Here is a 16,816-nt window from a genome sequence, read left to right as displayed (position 1 = left end):
TCCCCTGAATAATGTAAAGGATTGGTTGCTGCTGTGAACGTGTCTGTGAGCCTCCCGCTGTGTTGTACATGTGTGGAAAGCAAACTGCGGGTAAACTCCGCAGCCAATTCTCTGGATTTTACTCGCAGGTCATGTCTGAAAAGAGCTATAGTCGTATGATGGTCAACCATTGATTTTTCTTTTATTGAGGTGGGGAGGTTTTAACCCTCCTCCCATCTCCCTGCTTTGAAAGCAATCATGCACTGCCCCACTCAGCTAAGCAATAAGTGTGAGTTATAATGACAGACACAGCAAGGAGTCTCTGCCTTGTCAGTCACCTCCTGAGGTCTCATTTTGCCCAACATAATGGCTCCATAAATCCTGAACAGTCATTTAGACCAAAGGGGCTATGTTGTTTTTAAGGTCAAATGTGGAAAAAATATACTTTTAAATCCTGCCTTAACTAAAACAATTACCTTTTTGGATATGTTCTCACAACATCACCTTTAAACCTGGCAAAACGTAAGATGCATTCATAGTTCCCCATGACTTTGGTGTTTAACAATACTGTTAATGGATTTGACTGCAACATAATGTAGCCTCATGTCAAGATCTGTGATAGTACTCTCATCACAGGGTCGTGCCTGGCTGCTGCTGATCATCTCCATAAGTGCATCGGCCTGTGCCAAAGACTAAATGAGAGACAAGTCACTTCTCAGAGATGAGTTATTGGGAGACAGGGGTGGAACGCAAAGCCAAGTCGTTCACTCCAAGCTCGCCAAGTGGTTAGGAGTCTTTCTGCTCCCCCTCTAGTGAACTTGCTATGACCTGGCACAGAGTGCGTCGTCCAATGTATCTGTCACATCCTGTTTCTGTCTGAACAGATGCAGGTATTAATAGGGATCCTCTGGGTTGTGGGCGGTTGGAAAGGTTAATGAATCGGTAGCCTGAAGCAATATGGCACCAGATCCCCTCTGCATGGACACATGTAGCAGCAGACCCTCCCCTAGGCAAGCAGATGGGTCCTGTGGCACTGGCCATACTGGGTTCTCTGTAGCAGCAGAAAATAGCTCTAGTCCCATAAATCCCACAACTGTTGTTTCTAAGAAGATCACTTTCTTTGCTCAAGTACTTTCTGTCAATCATGATTTAATACTTATTAATATTTAATACTTTTTCTCTTCAGTTCCGGGCTTCATTGGTCCTCAGAATGGATTAGGACTCTACAAGATTAATTTGACTATAATGCATGTACTTGGGACACGGTTGTCAAGCCAAAAATATGTAAAAGAAAACAGAACAAGTGCAGTATTACACAAGTTTACATGCCCTTTGTGCCCTTGCTAAGCCTCCATGGATCTGCCTCTGGGGTCTGGAACATCCGTCTTGTCCTCCTCAGGTGCTGGCCTCAGTTAGATGAACATTCTAGGCATCACACCCATGAGTCATCCTGTGCTTTGAATTCCCCAGATACCTTCAATTTCACACACTGCTGCATGGGCCTCTTTATATTGACATCACTTATTTTCGACTGGGCACACTAACTTTTTGTTTTGTAATTAAATGTCTCTGCGAGGAGGTGGCTGAGGAAAGTGTTCAGATAGAAAAATACCAGCAGGCGTAAACGCAAGAACAGAAATTGGAATTTTTATCAAACTTTTAGATAAAAACTGTTTTAGGTGTCCTTGACATCTGTAGGTATGTTTTTGTTTTGGTACATTGATGGAGAACAATTACAAAAGTGGTTAGGGTGGTGATTAATATGGCCATCTGGAAATAATCAATGAGAATAACATATGTGGTGGATGGCATTTATTCAGGCCTTTAAACTCTCTTAAGTTGAACACTAATACCTGGACATCAGAACTGTGCGTCATGACCCAAAGTAAGTTGTTGGAATAACAACTTTTTCAGACACTGAAAGGTCAATGCAGGAGTGTTGAGGTCCTTTACGCAATACAGCCATAGAGAATTACCCCAAAAGAGTTCATCATTCCCAACTCCTCAGAGAGACAGAAAACCCTCTCCAGCAGCACCCGTCTCTTTTCATTAAAATTTTAAAGGCCTCTGGAGTTACATAAGGATATGCCCTGGGCTGCCATGCTTGTTGTTGCAGTCTCTGCAGGCATGAGTGGGACCAGCAGAGGAGGAGGAGGAGGAGGGAGAGGTTACAGGAACATGGCTGGGGTTTTAAGCCTCCCGTGACTCAACTGGAGCAGTTGCTAGTGAAGCGAGGAGTGACACATGGGTTCATTGCTCAAGAACCTGGGAATAGTGAGAGACAAGGGTGTGACAGCGAGACACGGATGCAGAGTTAAGAGGAAAAGGGTGTTTTATTCAGTAAAACTTGTGCGATCGGTGTTGCCATGGAAAAGGTGAGACAAACAACCTTCCACCTGCCCTTCAAAAATATCTGTTCTTCAGTGATTTTGCGAGGAGCACTGCCTGTCAGTCAACTACAATCTGCCTGCTAGCAGCCACAATGTCAACAGGTCATTCAGTCAGTGAGCTGCTAGTCTCAGCCAGCTTCCCTGTTAGAAATGTGGTTGTAAATCTGTTTATACTGTGCATAATTGTTGTTTAACCAGGTTTACCAGAACTTTGAGAAGGTCCCTCTCAGCAGGGCTCCATCTCACCAGACAAGCAGGGGCCACTCGCTGACCCCCGCTTGTCTTGCGCTGTTGTTGGATTTATTAGAGACCGTAAATATTTGAGAGAGGTCTTTAGGGAGTTGTTGCAGTGATGCAAGCTCTCAAGCAGAGACGCCATGTGCTCTCCAGTGTTTACTTTGTAAACGTCACCATGTATGTGGGAGCTCGGGGGAGACATCCAGTTTTCTCAGCCAAATAAGGAGTAGTGAGTTGTTTTGCATCCCAGGAGCAGAGTTGTATGCTCACTGAACTAAGGTGTCTCTGCTTCTCCTGGTTTACTGTTAACTTTGTACCATGTGAGTGTCTGTGTTTCTTGCGGGGGTGGCTATTATAGAAAACATTTGTCACTACTTTGCATGCGCTGAAGTTTGCATGTCTTCCTGAAATTTTGTTGAGAAGCTGTATCTGAGAACGCAACTGTCTGACTCAGGGTCTCCGGACATTTTCTGGAACTTATCTTGGCAACACCCTAGAAAACATTTTAGGAAAATTCACAGCGGATTTACAAGTGAGCACGTGAATGACTTGTCGATCATGTGGTGGATGCAAAACTGGCATTATTCAAATATTTCTTAGAAGAATGAATATTGATACAAATTCATCAGGTGGTCTTAAACAATCTCCACACTCTAAATGCATGCTAACATGGTTAGGATGTGGACATATGCAGCTGTTTGGGAACAACTTCAGGTCAGTGTTGTGTTTACACTTTGTTGCTACTGTCTCTGAGTATCAAAAACTCATAGCAGGTCTAAGAACTACCAAGAGATGATTTCACAATTTATCACCTCCCGCAAGGAGTTTTCATTTTGCAAATGGTTTGTTTATTAGGTAGCATCAATACACAAACGTTTATGGACAAATTACCACGAAACGTAGTGGGAGGATGGGACATGTGGGCCAAAAAATAACTCCTTAAATTTGGGGAGGATTACATTTAAGGGGCTGGATCCAGGAATCTTTTTTCACTTTCGAGATAGTTTGTTGTTTTCCCAGGGATTTATAGATCTTGATGATAAATAATCAGGCTTTTGAATTAAAATGTGTTTTCATAGGGAGACTGTTGGGCCTTGGCGAAGCTATGCACCACTTTAGTTTTAATAATAAAGTTTCAAAAGAGGTACACAGATTTATCTTCTGTATTTCTTTTAAACAAAAAAGAAAGAAACAGATGGAAGGTTTCTTCCAAGAAAGCTGACCTCCTACTAAATACAATCTCAGCATATATAGCTACAAAACGTGCACCTTCTCTGCACACTCACACTGAAGCCAATAAAAGTCATGTTCACTGCGCCTCTTTGAAACAAATTACAGAGTGGTCTTGGGAGCCGCTGTTCTTTAATTTATTTCTCCACATACCACAAAATTAGAGCCAAGCTCCCACAGGATCTTCTCCATTATCTCTTACCAATTGTTTATGATAGCTTAATTAAATATTGAGACTAAAACAAAATCAAACGGACGCTTTATCTCACAGAGAAACTGTGTGGGCTGCAGTGCAAACGGCAAATCAAGACATTCACTTAAATTATAAAGTTTCCTAAACCCTCCCAGCTACAATGTGATGCGTGTGTTTACGTTGCTGGCTGGTGGTCTATGTGACCCCTTTAGCTGAGTTTTACTTCTCTGGCAGAGCGATGACAGTAAATGCTGAAAGCACAGATAGTTGTTTTAGTCTTCGCGGCTTAAGCTGGAGTCACCAGTGTGCTACTCTTAAATATTAAAGTGTTGTCTCTGAGAGATGAGGCAGGTCATCTTTGGGTGATGCCAACATCTCCTGTCAGAACAGATAAGTCAACTGTTGTGTAACTGCTCCTCACCATCCTCCAGATTAACCCATCACCACATCTATCAACTCTTTTTGCTTTTATAGTTGTTTGTTGTTGCGTTAGAAGTTTGGAAAAAGATCTGTTATTCACGCTCGTGTTTCATATTTTTTGCTTTTAAACTTGTTTTTGGATCAAACCTAAAGAAGCCGCTTCTCTCTCTTCTCTCCGCAGATCCAACATGACTTGTACTAAGTGGCCACTGGTCTGAGCTTAGCGCTGATCCATCGCACAGCTACTACGAGTGGATGAAAACAAGCAGCTTTTAATCCAGAAAGGATTCCTCTTCTCTGTGATAAGAGTCTGCTAACCGTGTGTAAGGACCACTGGGAGTACAATAATCAAGTCAAGGACACGTTCCCTCACCCCTCCTCCCCTCTGCCTGCGGGAAGATGAGAGTGAAAATATAAAGCTCTGCAGTCCCGGAGCTTAATGAAAACCAAGGAATCTTAGCAAGCAGCGTGCATTTGTTTATGTCTGTGTGAGAGGATCCTGTAACCATGTGGACGCTAGCTGTGACTGTCCACTCTCTCCTCGCTGCTATGCTGTTATTGGCCGCCTACTTCCAATCAGGGATGGCCACGGAGGAGGATGTCACACCACGCATCAGTTTTGCATACAGTAAGTCTAAATGAATACCTCACAAACTTGTTATCAATAGAACTTGGTGTTTTGCTCAATTGGTGCATTGTATAGCTGTGCTCGTGCTATCGTCCATAAAGTTTTTACTGTCCATGCAAACTGTCTGACCTCCTAATTTATTCTGCAGTCGGGAGCTTACCCATAAGTGACTAGCAATGTAGTTATCCCATGCAAGAACGTGTCTTTAACTCTTAAGTCTGTGTACATGTCACTCGAAAATCTTTTGCGAGTGAGAGCGATGTCGGTTCGAGTAAAAAATTCCTAATAGTTTTGAGGGATAAATCCTCCACAGTTTTCTTTGTAATATGCCGTACAACATTGGGAAGCTTGACAATTGTAACAACAATCAAAGTGAACTGATCTGAGTGAAATACCACACTAAAAACACAATTTGGGTAAGTGGTGAAGCAACACACCAAACACAGCCGCGCGTTAGTGATGTATAGTGAAGCAGCCATTGCAACAGTGTATACATAGAGTACAAGTGCCTGTTGGCCCCTGATGTGTGCAACACACACACACACACACACACACACACACACACACACACACACACACACACAGAGGCCAGTTTGAAGTTACTTGCACTACAAACACCACCTCTGTAAAGTGAAGGCAATTATTTCAAGATTAGATGTCACAAAATTTGCTGTTTTTGTTGTTTTTACACCCTGAGGCTCGACGGGGAGAAGTGTGCTTGGAAAATAACATGCAACTTCTCAGACTGACGCACAAACAAAGTGTGACAGTTTGGGGCCTACAAACTGTTGCACTACACATATTGTCTGACATGGTGCATTACTCGGCTCACCAGGCTCTTCCTCCCTTTTTGAGTCTCATTCCACTTTTTGATAATGTTCACAGTCGACCTCACAAACATAAACCTTGCGTGTCTCCTGGTGAACCCGCTGAGTGAGTAGAGGACCCTTTTTCCACCTGACTTCACCACTGCATGTGATTAGTCCCACACACACTGCAGCACTCCTCATTATAATAGCTGGGGATTAAGCTTTCATGATTCTAAAAAACATGTTGCTGTTTCTCTCTATTTGTTAAGCTGACAGCTTTTTGGGTAATTGATTGATGCATTATGGGAGCTTATGACAAATGCAGGAGGGCGTCGGGGAATCAGGTTGTTGTTTGGCAGACTGGGGAAATTGCTTTTCAGGGAAGTGTCACCCAACACTTATTTTTTTAACATCCTGTGTTGTAGCTGTAAAAAAGGACTGTTCATCATCATGTTTCTTTAAATTGGCTCTCTGGTTCCTGTATTTTTATGTCTGTGCTGTCAGAAGTACTCTCACAGGCAAATATGCCGATCCAGCAACAACCAAAGTACAGGTCTATGTGGATGCAGGGGTGTTTTGGCTCCGATAAACACTGCCTTTCTGAGTTTGAAGTTCCCTCCCTCCGAAAACAGCACTCTGATGTTTTCTTCACTCCTCGGCCAACTCAGCAAGGCATCATGTCGTAATCCACACGCAGCGTCTCCCACTTTGGCATCGCTCATAACCCGAGAACAACCTTTCACATGCTTGAGCCATTTAACTTGTTTCTCAAAGAACTAAATGGATTAAATTGGCCCAAAGCTGGTTCCCAGCAGCTAAGTGTTAAGCAAACCGCTGATGTTTCTCTCTCCCCTCCCTCACTTTGCTTAACTCCATTGAGCGTTGCTAATCTAAAATTCATGATTGAGATCATTGCGGCTTGAGAGCATAAGTAGTAGTGTGAGACGACACGCTTTTCAGCTGATGATTTGGTGTAAGAACATCCTTTTAAAACATCACTGACATTGAGAGTAACCTGTTTTCATTAAGGATACAGCTTTACATAAACAGGGTCTGCAGCATTGCTCACATTATAAACTGTAAATTCCACATACACAACCATAGGTCTGTGCAAAAGTATATCGGTACAGCTAATGATGGCAACATCTTTTTTTCTCGATAGAGTAGGATTAGTCCTGCCTCTTATCAATAGTTTTAAATAAACATAAATGTGAGTACAGCGTTGCAGAGTGGCCTCCCACTGGGAACCATCGTTGGTGTCGCTGTGGAAAATGTGCACTGATATAAACAGATGTGGATTTGTTGTGTTGCAGTGAGGAGAAACGGATGTGTAAGCATGGAATAAGTTCCAAAGCCGCAGTGCTTTGTGACCGACAACGTTGCAGTAAGATAATAGCAGAGTTATCAATACTATGTAATGTACATCAGGGTGGTAGACAGTAAGTTGTATTTTAGGCTCTAATTTTATACATGGCAATATGTGTTGAATTGTATTATAACGTGATTTAATGCGATATATACAAACCATCTATGTCCTTGCCAATAAACAACCCTTTAGCTACAGTTTAAGGCACACATGCGAAGCTGCTCACCACTTAAAATGTCTCTGCTCTGTAGGAAAAGGCGACCTGGGCTGTTTTTCTCGAGTGAGGACTCTTTTCTTTTTGTCCATCTTCTCTCCTCTCGCTCCTTCCTTCTCTGCTAATGAGCGGGCTAATCTCTCGTGTGCAATGAGTGGAGGTTTTTGTGGTCGCTGCAGTGGGAGAGCTTGTCTGTTTCTCATTATGGCTCTTGTGCAGAGAGGCAGCACAAAGGATCATGGGACTGGAAGCAGCGAGCATCGGTTCGGCGTGCTGCATGTAACACTGCTGGTTATCACAAACTCCGCTCGGTGCTGAGGAGGTGATTTGTTTTACTTTGGTTTTCTCTCACGTGGAACAAGCGAGGAAGTAATTCAGCTGCAGCACTTAATAAAAACCGTTTACCTTAATGACCTGGTGAGAGTGTTTGGCAAGCTCACTGTTGTTTCTCCTGTTTAAAGCTGTGACTCAGGTGCATCAACTGCATTATGCTGTCACTGGGAATAAGGCTGCATTACATTTGCTGTCCTGCAGAGAGTTTAACGTGAGAAGGGACGTCTGTCTCGTGTGTGTCTGTGCAGCATGAAGCAAAATGCCCATTTAAGCCGAGCTGTTGAGCACGCTGCTGATGCTCAGTGTACACAGTGTCCTTTCCCGTTTACGTTTGGTTTATGTTCGCCGAATATTGTGCACTTTCCCTCATGCATGCTAATCCGGTGACCTTGGCAGTGTGTGGATCGCAGTGCAGGAACGGAGGAGGGGCAGTGAGGGAGGGAGAGAGAGAGGGGGGGAGGGGGGTCAGGCCAAATACTCGTGAGGTTTTAGACATGCTCCGGTGCTCACCTAAAACCCGGCACGCCCACTGATCCCAAAAGAGGAGCCGGTCGGCGGCTTCCAGCAGAGGTGGCACTCACAAGTGCCCGCATGTAACGCCACAGCAGCTGCAACAATGGGGCGTAATCACAGCACATCAACTCCGCGTGTTGCAGACGTTCTAATGGCTTCGTCGCCTGCACGCTCCAGGGAACGGACAGAAAAGTTCAGTCCTCGCCGATCTCGACCAGGAGCGTTTGATTTGAAGTAAATGGCGAGTGGCGAGGAGTAACGGTGTAGCTGGTAATTGAGATGGACGGAGAGGAATGTGAGGTTAAACAGTGTCAGTGTGCGTTTTCTTTAGGATTCCTGTGATCAGGCGGATCAGTCCAAAACAAAAATGAGCATAGTTGCTGCGACACAGAAAACATCATCTGAAATAGTCTTTTTGCAGCAAAGTGACTTTTTGCTTTTTCCACAAAACATTCAGGATTTAAAATGCTGTTGAATAAATGTATCACTGTGCACTTTATTTTCCTCTAAGAGCGGAATCAATATCTGACTTACTTGGTATTCTGCTCACGTTTTACACACCTAAACATTTTTTTATCATGTTTAGCTGGTTTAACATGAATTACTCACTCGCTGTCACTGTCGCACTGCAGCCTCCACCGCTCCCACTGTGAGTCTGAGGGTAGAACCGGAAACACACACTCCCAGGGTTGTTCTGTGGAAACTCATTTTGTTTGCTGGTAAAGAATATGACAAGGTGGTACTTTGGGCTCCCATTGTTATCATGGAAGATTCATTCATGTGCATTTTTCTCCACTAATGCATCGTTGTGTTTAAAAACCAGTACATAGAATAAATGACAGTATAAAATTTGTATTCCTTTAAAAAAATATCACTGTTACCATCGTAATAGTCTCATTATAAAACCACACTTTGAAGATTAAGTGTGTCCTAATATATTTTCCAGTTCCACCCTTAGAGTGGAGGCAGAAGTGAAAGGGTTACAATCTGCCGTCTCATGTATCTTTAAAATTCAGATCTTTCCTGATTCAGTTCCAGTATGTTAATAGACTCCACATGCCTTGTGGTCCTGCTGGTGGGTGTGTGTGAAAAGAGAGAGTGAGGTGTGTGTGTGTCCCTGTGAGGCCTGGTTGGTTGTCTGTGAGCACTGAGCTGAGGGATTCAGTTACAGTTTCTGATTTTATAGGAGTCTTGTCTGATTCATGTTTTTTTTTACATAACAGTAAGTGACAGTCAGCTGTGCCTGTGATGCTCACAGACGCAGGAAAGCAAGGTTTGTTCTAATTTATACGAGTGAGACCTGTCCACCATAAACCGTGTCAGGGCAGAGTGACCCGTATGATCAAAGACATATGAAAGCTAATGCAGCAGATGAAGAGATCACACTCATCAGGCTCCTGATAGTGGCATGTTCTGCTTAATAATGTCAATAAGTCAAATAGTAGAATATATTGATCGGACCTATTTCCCCACACTCTTGGCCACTGTAATGAGTCACTGCCTCTGCACAGCCCAGGGATATTGGTGCCATCTGGGCAGAGGGCTGGTCCAACTATGACAGACAGGTCAATGTGTGTGTGAGACAGACAGAGCACAGCACAGCACAATAAAGTTTGGGATGCTTCATTTTACCATGAGAAGTGACAGGACAAATAAGCAGGGGGGGAAGTTAGAAGGAAACAATGTGCTGTGTCCTGTGCATCCTCAAGTTCCTTGCTTTGCTATCAATAATGTTGGGAAATCATAGTGACAGTGTGCATGCGTGTGTAGCACAAACTACCTGAGGAGAGAAAGCAGTCTACCTGTTCTGACAAAAATTATTTTCTCCACGATAAGAAGAGTCTCACAAATTCCTTACTGTTATACAAAAACAATCTCTTTCACGCACGCAAGCACACAAACACAGTGTAGAGGGTTGTGTGTATGCTTTGGTAGAACTGTAAGATTTTCCAAAAAGCCTCAGTCCAGAGTCAAAGCCCTCAGTAAACTATAGCCTGCTCCACTGGTGTCTTAAGAATCAACAAGTGGGCAGACTGAGGAACGGCAGCAGAGTTGTGTGGCCGTGTGCTTTGATGGGATTCTAGCTGCAGCAGAAACCATCTGCAGCCATGTGCACGCCAGCTGGATCTGGATATTTGCAGTGCTGACACAAAAGATGTTTTTTTTTCTCCTCAAGTCCACTTGGCTGAACCATAGATACCAGGTTATTTATCAAGCCGATCTTTCTCTGTGTGCAAGTAGGACAGAAGTAACTACAGTAATACAGAAAACGTTTGATGTAGTGGACAGTGGATTAGGATATGGATCGTCAGGAGCTGCCCAATATTAGATTATAAGAGTGGTTGTTCTGCAGATTTCTGTTCTGGTTGAATTCTCCACCTGTAGTTTCTGTAGTGAGCAACAGGTTGAATGCAGCAGCAGATCGTCCTGGAGCAGCAGCTTCAACCAGACAACTGAACAGCATGTGGTGTTCTCACAGAGACAAATCAATGTTTACCTCAGTGGAAAAAGACATTACATTTACATCAAGCTACCATTAGCAGTAACTTTGACACGTGCAGTGTTTATGGGCGGAATGCAACTTTCTTTAAAAATGGTCAGAATTTAAATGATTATTTCTTATTTCAGAAGTGAAAAATTACATTTTCAAAACATCCTTTTATAGCAGACTGTTACAAATACAATTTGATTGATACATTGATTAATTGATTGAGCATTTTTGCTTTTTAAAATCTCAAATTCATAGTCATATAGTTAACTTCACCAATTACATGAGTAAATTCCATTCGAAACTTAATGTCGCTTCCTCTCAGCTCCTGTTTTGTCGCCAAAATTGTGAGAGTACAAAACGACCAGTGAGGCGTGTGTGTGTGCGTGTGTTTGTGTGTCAGATACCAGTGACATGTACTGTCTCTCGCTCTAGAGCGTAGGAGTATGATAGAGAGAGCGGCTGAAGAGTCATCCCACACATGACAAGCACGGGCACGTCTGTTTTGAATACTGAGTGAGGAAATTATACCAACTCTCTGTCTCTCCCTCTCATCTACCACATCTCAGCGAGCTCGGCATTCGAAAGCTTTCAGCTTTGATAGACCGCTGCCCTCCATCCACTGCTCCTCTGAGTGGTGGGTAGGTGGGTGTGCCAATCCACTGTGCATCAAGACGACACCTGAGAGCCAATAATTACAGAGCAGAACGCCTCTACTGTGTCAGGCTCTTTTGTTATCTGCTTTTAAAGAGATGCTGTGTTTCAGGCACTGACCTCATCCCTGGCATGTGTGCGTGTTGTTTTTTCTTCAGAGAACCAGCATTCCTCAGTTCATCTTCGCACGACTGTCCCACTTTTCCAACAAATACTCTGTCATTTTGTTGCTGGTCTGTTGTCACAATGTTGTGTCCCTGCACATGTAATCATGTGGTACCATTAACACATGTAACTGCGTACTACTCACACACACACACACACACAGTGAACACAGGATTTACACACTGCTAGGCTCTGGTTATTATCTGCAAGAGGCAGCTGTCTCTCAGTATGTTTTTAAACACAATACACAACATAACACACAAAATAGCAGCAAACTGACACTGTTGGTTCCAGTGATAACGCATATGAGACGGCTTGGTGTTATAGATATTATAGATATACTGTAGATACGTCTCAAGGTCCAGTGCTAAGTCTTCTTTTCTCTGCTCCATCTCCCCTCAGGTTTTGTCTCTATCACATTTCCAATAATTGCATGTATTATATTATATATTAAGATAATATATACATTTGTAAATGTTCCCTTTTTAAGTCTTTCTGCTAATTTCAGAAATCCCTGTCTTTGGCGTGCATATCTTGAGAACCATTCATTTTATCAACCTTACACTTGGCATGTATGTTGTCCAAGTAAGTGCGGTGTAGAATTTGGTTTGATTTGGGTGCAATACGTTTCATGTTAATAATATTTGAATAAACAGACAACCAGCGCTCTGTAGCGGCTGATGCTGATCATGAGAACAGCTCGTTCAGGAAAAAGACAACTGACAGTCCAGTCTGAAGTTCAGTGACCGATTCCAGCTTCACAGAACTTTGAATAAACATGTAAACAGGTCTTTGTGCAGCAGCTCCAGGGTTGTATGGACTGAGTCGTGCAGCTGATCTTTACTTGGTGTGGCTAAACTGCTCCAGGTCAACTGCAGTTTCAGAAAGAATACTGCAACCAGCATCACCACAGGCCAAACTACCAGTCCATTCCAAACAGGCAGTGAACTAGTACGACAAAATTCACCTAGGTTCAATTAAAATTGGGTTTAAAATGGCACGAAAACGTGTGGAAAGAGTTTGACCCATCTCTTCTGTCCAGTCTGCCCTCTCATCTCTGTCTCTGTGCCCTCATGTCTGGCACGCTCCAGCACAGCAGCAGAGAAACAAGGCTGCGTTCAGCTGCCAGTTGTCTGCGTCGATGAAATAACCATCACTTCGCCCAAACATCAGCGGGAGCAGTGCTGCAGTGACCTTGATGTGACTTCTGTCAGGAGCTCCAGCGCCGCTATCAGGCCCATTGTCAAATCACGACGGTGAGCTGTTCGCTGTAGTGTAGCTTCCGCTGACAGAGCAGAGACAGATCGTTTTTTTTATTTTATACATTTGTGTCTTGCATATGAGATAAGCAGAGCCCGCAGTGAGATTAATATCAGCTGCGCTACACACTCCTCTCCTCTGGATCCTCTCCACCCGGCCGGTGAACCCCTTTGCCCCCGTTGCCCCCGTTGCCTTGTGACTTGGCTCAGGCTGCTTCAGCAAATCTGGGGCATGTCTTGGGCGGCGGATGTCTACAAAGCAGCCAATCAATCGCCCCCGCCGATGGAGTGCTATTAAACCTTTAGAAAAAAAAAAATCACTTGACCTTGCTCTATTTTCTCCGAAACATGATGCATGCCAAAGTGCCGGCATGTATTTGATTTCTCAGAAACATTATGTCGGCGAGCTGGCACCCTGTGGTGATATCTCAGTTTATAGCTCAGCGGTGAAGGAGCTGAACACACTCCGCTGTGACTCAGAGGAACAATTTGATGGTCTGGTCTTTCTGCCATGCTAGTTACACACTTTATTCTAACATTCAAGAAGATGTGAGGATTTACAAGAAATCATTTATACTTGAACACGTCTACTGCATTACAGCCACTCTTATGTGACTTATCTCAAGGTCGTTCTGTTAAAAGACCGTTCTGTTAAAGGAAACATTGTGCATCGACAGAGCAGCAGTGTCAGTCCTCCTTCACTGTCTACACAGGATCCTGCAACCAACACTTGCTGGTAGCACCTCATACCTCTCTTACAAAATGATCTGGTAAACGTTTGGGTGAACTTGCTGGCTCCTCTCCCATTGCCAGTAAACAAGTTTCCCTGGTGCAACATGTTCAACGTCACAAACGCTCCCAGAACAGAGGAGCTCTCTCTGCCTGCCCTTTTGTCAAATTTGGGCGTTCACCTGTTTGTCATGTTTTCATCACTGTGATCTGAGCCAAACATGATAAATAATCAGTTTTTTACCCTGTGGTGAATGCTGATTGTATTCATTTCTACTGTAGACAAATGCTCTAATCAATGGAAAAGGGGTTTCAGTCAAGGGGGGGGTAACTTAGGCAGACCAGACTTTTGCCATCAGGGCCCGAGACTGTGGAACTCCTTGCCTGGGTAGATTAGACCAGCACTCGGCCCCCTTCATACAACATATTGTTTTTATAAAAAAAAAATCCTTTTAGTGCCTGATTTGAACAGATGGTTTTTGTTTTAATATTTTCTTTTGTCTTGCTTTGTTCTGCAGCGTTTTGTACTCATCAATTTTGTAAAGCACTTTGTAACCTTGTTCTGATAAGAGCATAAGAAACAGTTTTTATGTATTATTTATGCATCTATTCAGACATAATATTTAAGTCTTGCAGAATACCTCATCTGACAGAAGGAAGCCACCCATTTGAGGTGATGCAGCCTCAAATAATAATAGCTGGACCGGCTGAGAGAGTGGTCACCTCATATGGATCCTGTAGGGGCCAAAGGTTCGGCTTATGGGCCGAACCTCACTGCATGTCGTCCCCATATTCTGTCCCTGTTTCACACTATCAAGAAATGACAGGTGGCACTAGAACATGTAGAGGTATATTTTACGTATGGAAGGTGATTCTGACAATAACAGAAAAATTCCACCATTTTCTGGCACAGATGAAACACCTCACCTTGTGTGTATCAGTTTGGTTCCAATACGTTTGTAGCTGCATGTTGTGTGTGAGTCATATTCTCTCTCTGTAAAGTGAAAAAAAGTTTCTGTGATCACAGAGCAGCTGCTCTCAAACCCTGATGTAATTTGTTTCTGCCGTCATTACCTCCACTGATTAAAAAAGAGAAAGAGGGAGAGAATCATTGAATACAATGAACACACTGCCAACATTTAATTTCACCTAATTAATTACTGAGAGGTTTTTATCTGCCGGTGGAAAAAAGATATTCAGTTGAATGTTGCCGGTCTGGCGTCTCTCTGTTCATGCAGTCTTTAAATGGGGCTTTATTTAACTATTCCAGATTTGCACCAATTTCTTTTTCAGCCTCTCCTGCAGTGTGCAGTCTGTTATAACCACAGGCAAATGTACTCAGTTGACTCTCGTGCTAATTCAGAATGTTAGCAGCAACAATAAAGAAGCCATTCTGACGGTTTAGGTGTGATGTGATGAGCATTAGCAGGGGTTGAGGGTCTCAGCTTGGTGACAGCCAGCTGATTAAACAGCGGGGGTGATGAATGGACCTTGGGCCTGACTGTTAAAGGGGAGGGCGGTTTGCTGGCGCTCTCTCTGGCTGCCTGGCATTCTGCTTCCCGGGTGTCAAAACGCTCAAGTGACCTGCTGCATCAGAGACGTCCGTCAGACCTGGTATTACCATCCGTGCTCAGTGATCCAATTACAAGTGGTCAGAGCGAAGTTCAGGTCTGAGCGCAGCCAAAAGCTTCCTGAGATCTGATCACTCAACCACACTGAGAGGTGGACTGGAACGCCTGTGGCCACATTCTTTTAGTTTTGTGAACACAAATGTGTTCTGGGCCACATATGAAGGACTCAGCTGACGTCCTCTGACCTGTTACAGTTTCACCGAGGATCAAACATATTTTTAAATTTCCTTGTGGCTCCAGTGACTTGTTTGTATCCACTGCCACAATATCATCACTTTCCAACTCCCCTTCAGTCCCTTAGTCCCTTCTGACTCGCTACTCATTCTCTCTCTCTCCCTCTCTGGCTCGCACCAACACCCAGACACCATCACACTCAAACATTGCCATCGGACACATTGTAAGATCAAACCAGGAAAAAACAATATTATTTGCTCTTTCGAATCATCTTTTGGTCGTAGAAAGTGAAATCCAATCACAGGAGAAACATTCTGGACAGATGTTAATACCAGGCCTGAACAGGGTCAGAGAGAGAACCTGGACAAGAAACCTCAAAATATGGAGCCTGATGCAGCAGTTATAGAGAGCTTGTCTGAAAGTACAGAAAATTGAAGCCTTTTGAAGATCCATTACATAGATGGAAAAAGAGGAGAGAGCTTTGAGTGTCTGTTTTGAAATCGCTGCATCTTGACACAGCGCTGACATTTGTTCCCGCTCGACTCTCCGCTCTTATCAAAACAACATCGCAGAGTAGTTTGAAAATAAATCTTCTTCCCCCGACCATGTCTCCATGTTTCTACATAGGTCAACATCTCAAGCCTGTCTTCCTGATTACAACAACCCGACCTGAAGCCCCCTCTCTCCGGTCAACACTCCCACCCCTTCAGCTTAGCAGCCTGTTCCCGAACTTAAAGTTCCATGGCTCGGCTCGCCTCTGCTCGTTATTTCATTGTCTGTCTAATAGGATGTCACTGTGATTTATGTCAGAGAGTTTTAATATGCCGAGGGAAGGCTGTTTTTGGTTCCAGTGAATAGCCTAAGCCCAGGGGAGCCGTGACAGCTATGATATGTCCCCCTGTTGAGCAGCGAGATGGCTTTCCTTTGTCTGGCAACTGCAGGGTCCACCGGGACCGAGAGCATCTCTCTTTATGAGCATTTAGGACAATTTTAACAGACTTAAATTACCTTGAAATTAAACCAGTTTTCCTCCACATTGGGAAAACGCGTATTTCTCCCTCCTGTACTGAACGAGCCGAGGATGACAATAGGAAGTCTCTTTCTGTTTCGTGCACCCCTCTCCTTGAATTTAATGACAGGCCCCTCTCTTCATTGACTCCAGATGTCACCACGTTTTGAGCTGAATGAGGGCTGTTGATCTGGAGAGAGGCTAAGAAGTGATTTTTGGACAAAATGGAGCTCGCGCAGCTGGCTCTCGCTCCCACGAGGCGAGGACGAGCATCCTGCCAAAGTGCCTCGAGCGTTAGATGAGCCATTTGTTTGCAAGCATATTGAAAAGTTTAAGTTGTGGGTTGTAAACATTTATTGCTGTTCCATTTGCAATACGGCCCAACGCACCACCTG

At 43.8% G+C, this 16,816-nt stretch overlaps 1 protein-coding gene across 1 annotated transcript in view; it reads left to right on the top strand.

Moving 5' to 3' along the window:
- LOC132998496 (semaphorin-4B-like) overlaps positions 1-16,816 on the top strand; it is a 48,291-nt gene that overhangs the window by 8,449 nt on the left and 23,026 nt on the right. The window contains exon 2 of the mRNA XM_061068176.1: positions 4,631-5,077. Coding sequence (XP_060924159.1) covers positions 4,957-5,077 — 121 coding nt within the window. The 5' untranslated portion in view covers positions 4,631-4,956. The remainder of the gene's footprint in view (positions 1-4,630; positions 5,078-16,816) is intronic.

The sequence above is a fragment of the Limanda limanda genome, chromosome 3 (genome assembly GCF_963576545.1).
Source record: "Limanda limanda chromosome 3, fLimLim1.1, whole genome shotgun sequence".
Classification (NCBI taxonomy): domain Eukaryota; kingdom Metazoa; phylum Chordata; class Actinopteri; order Pleuronectiformes; family Pleuronectidae; genus Limanda; species Limanda limanda.
Note: the sequence above shows the minus strand (reverse complement) of the source record. Positions and strands in the feature narration are given on the sequence as shown.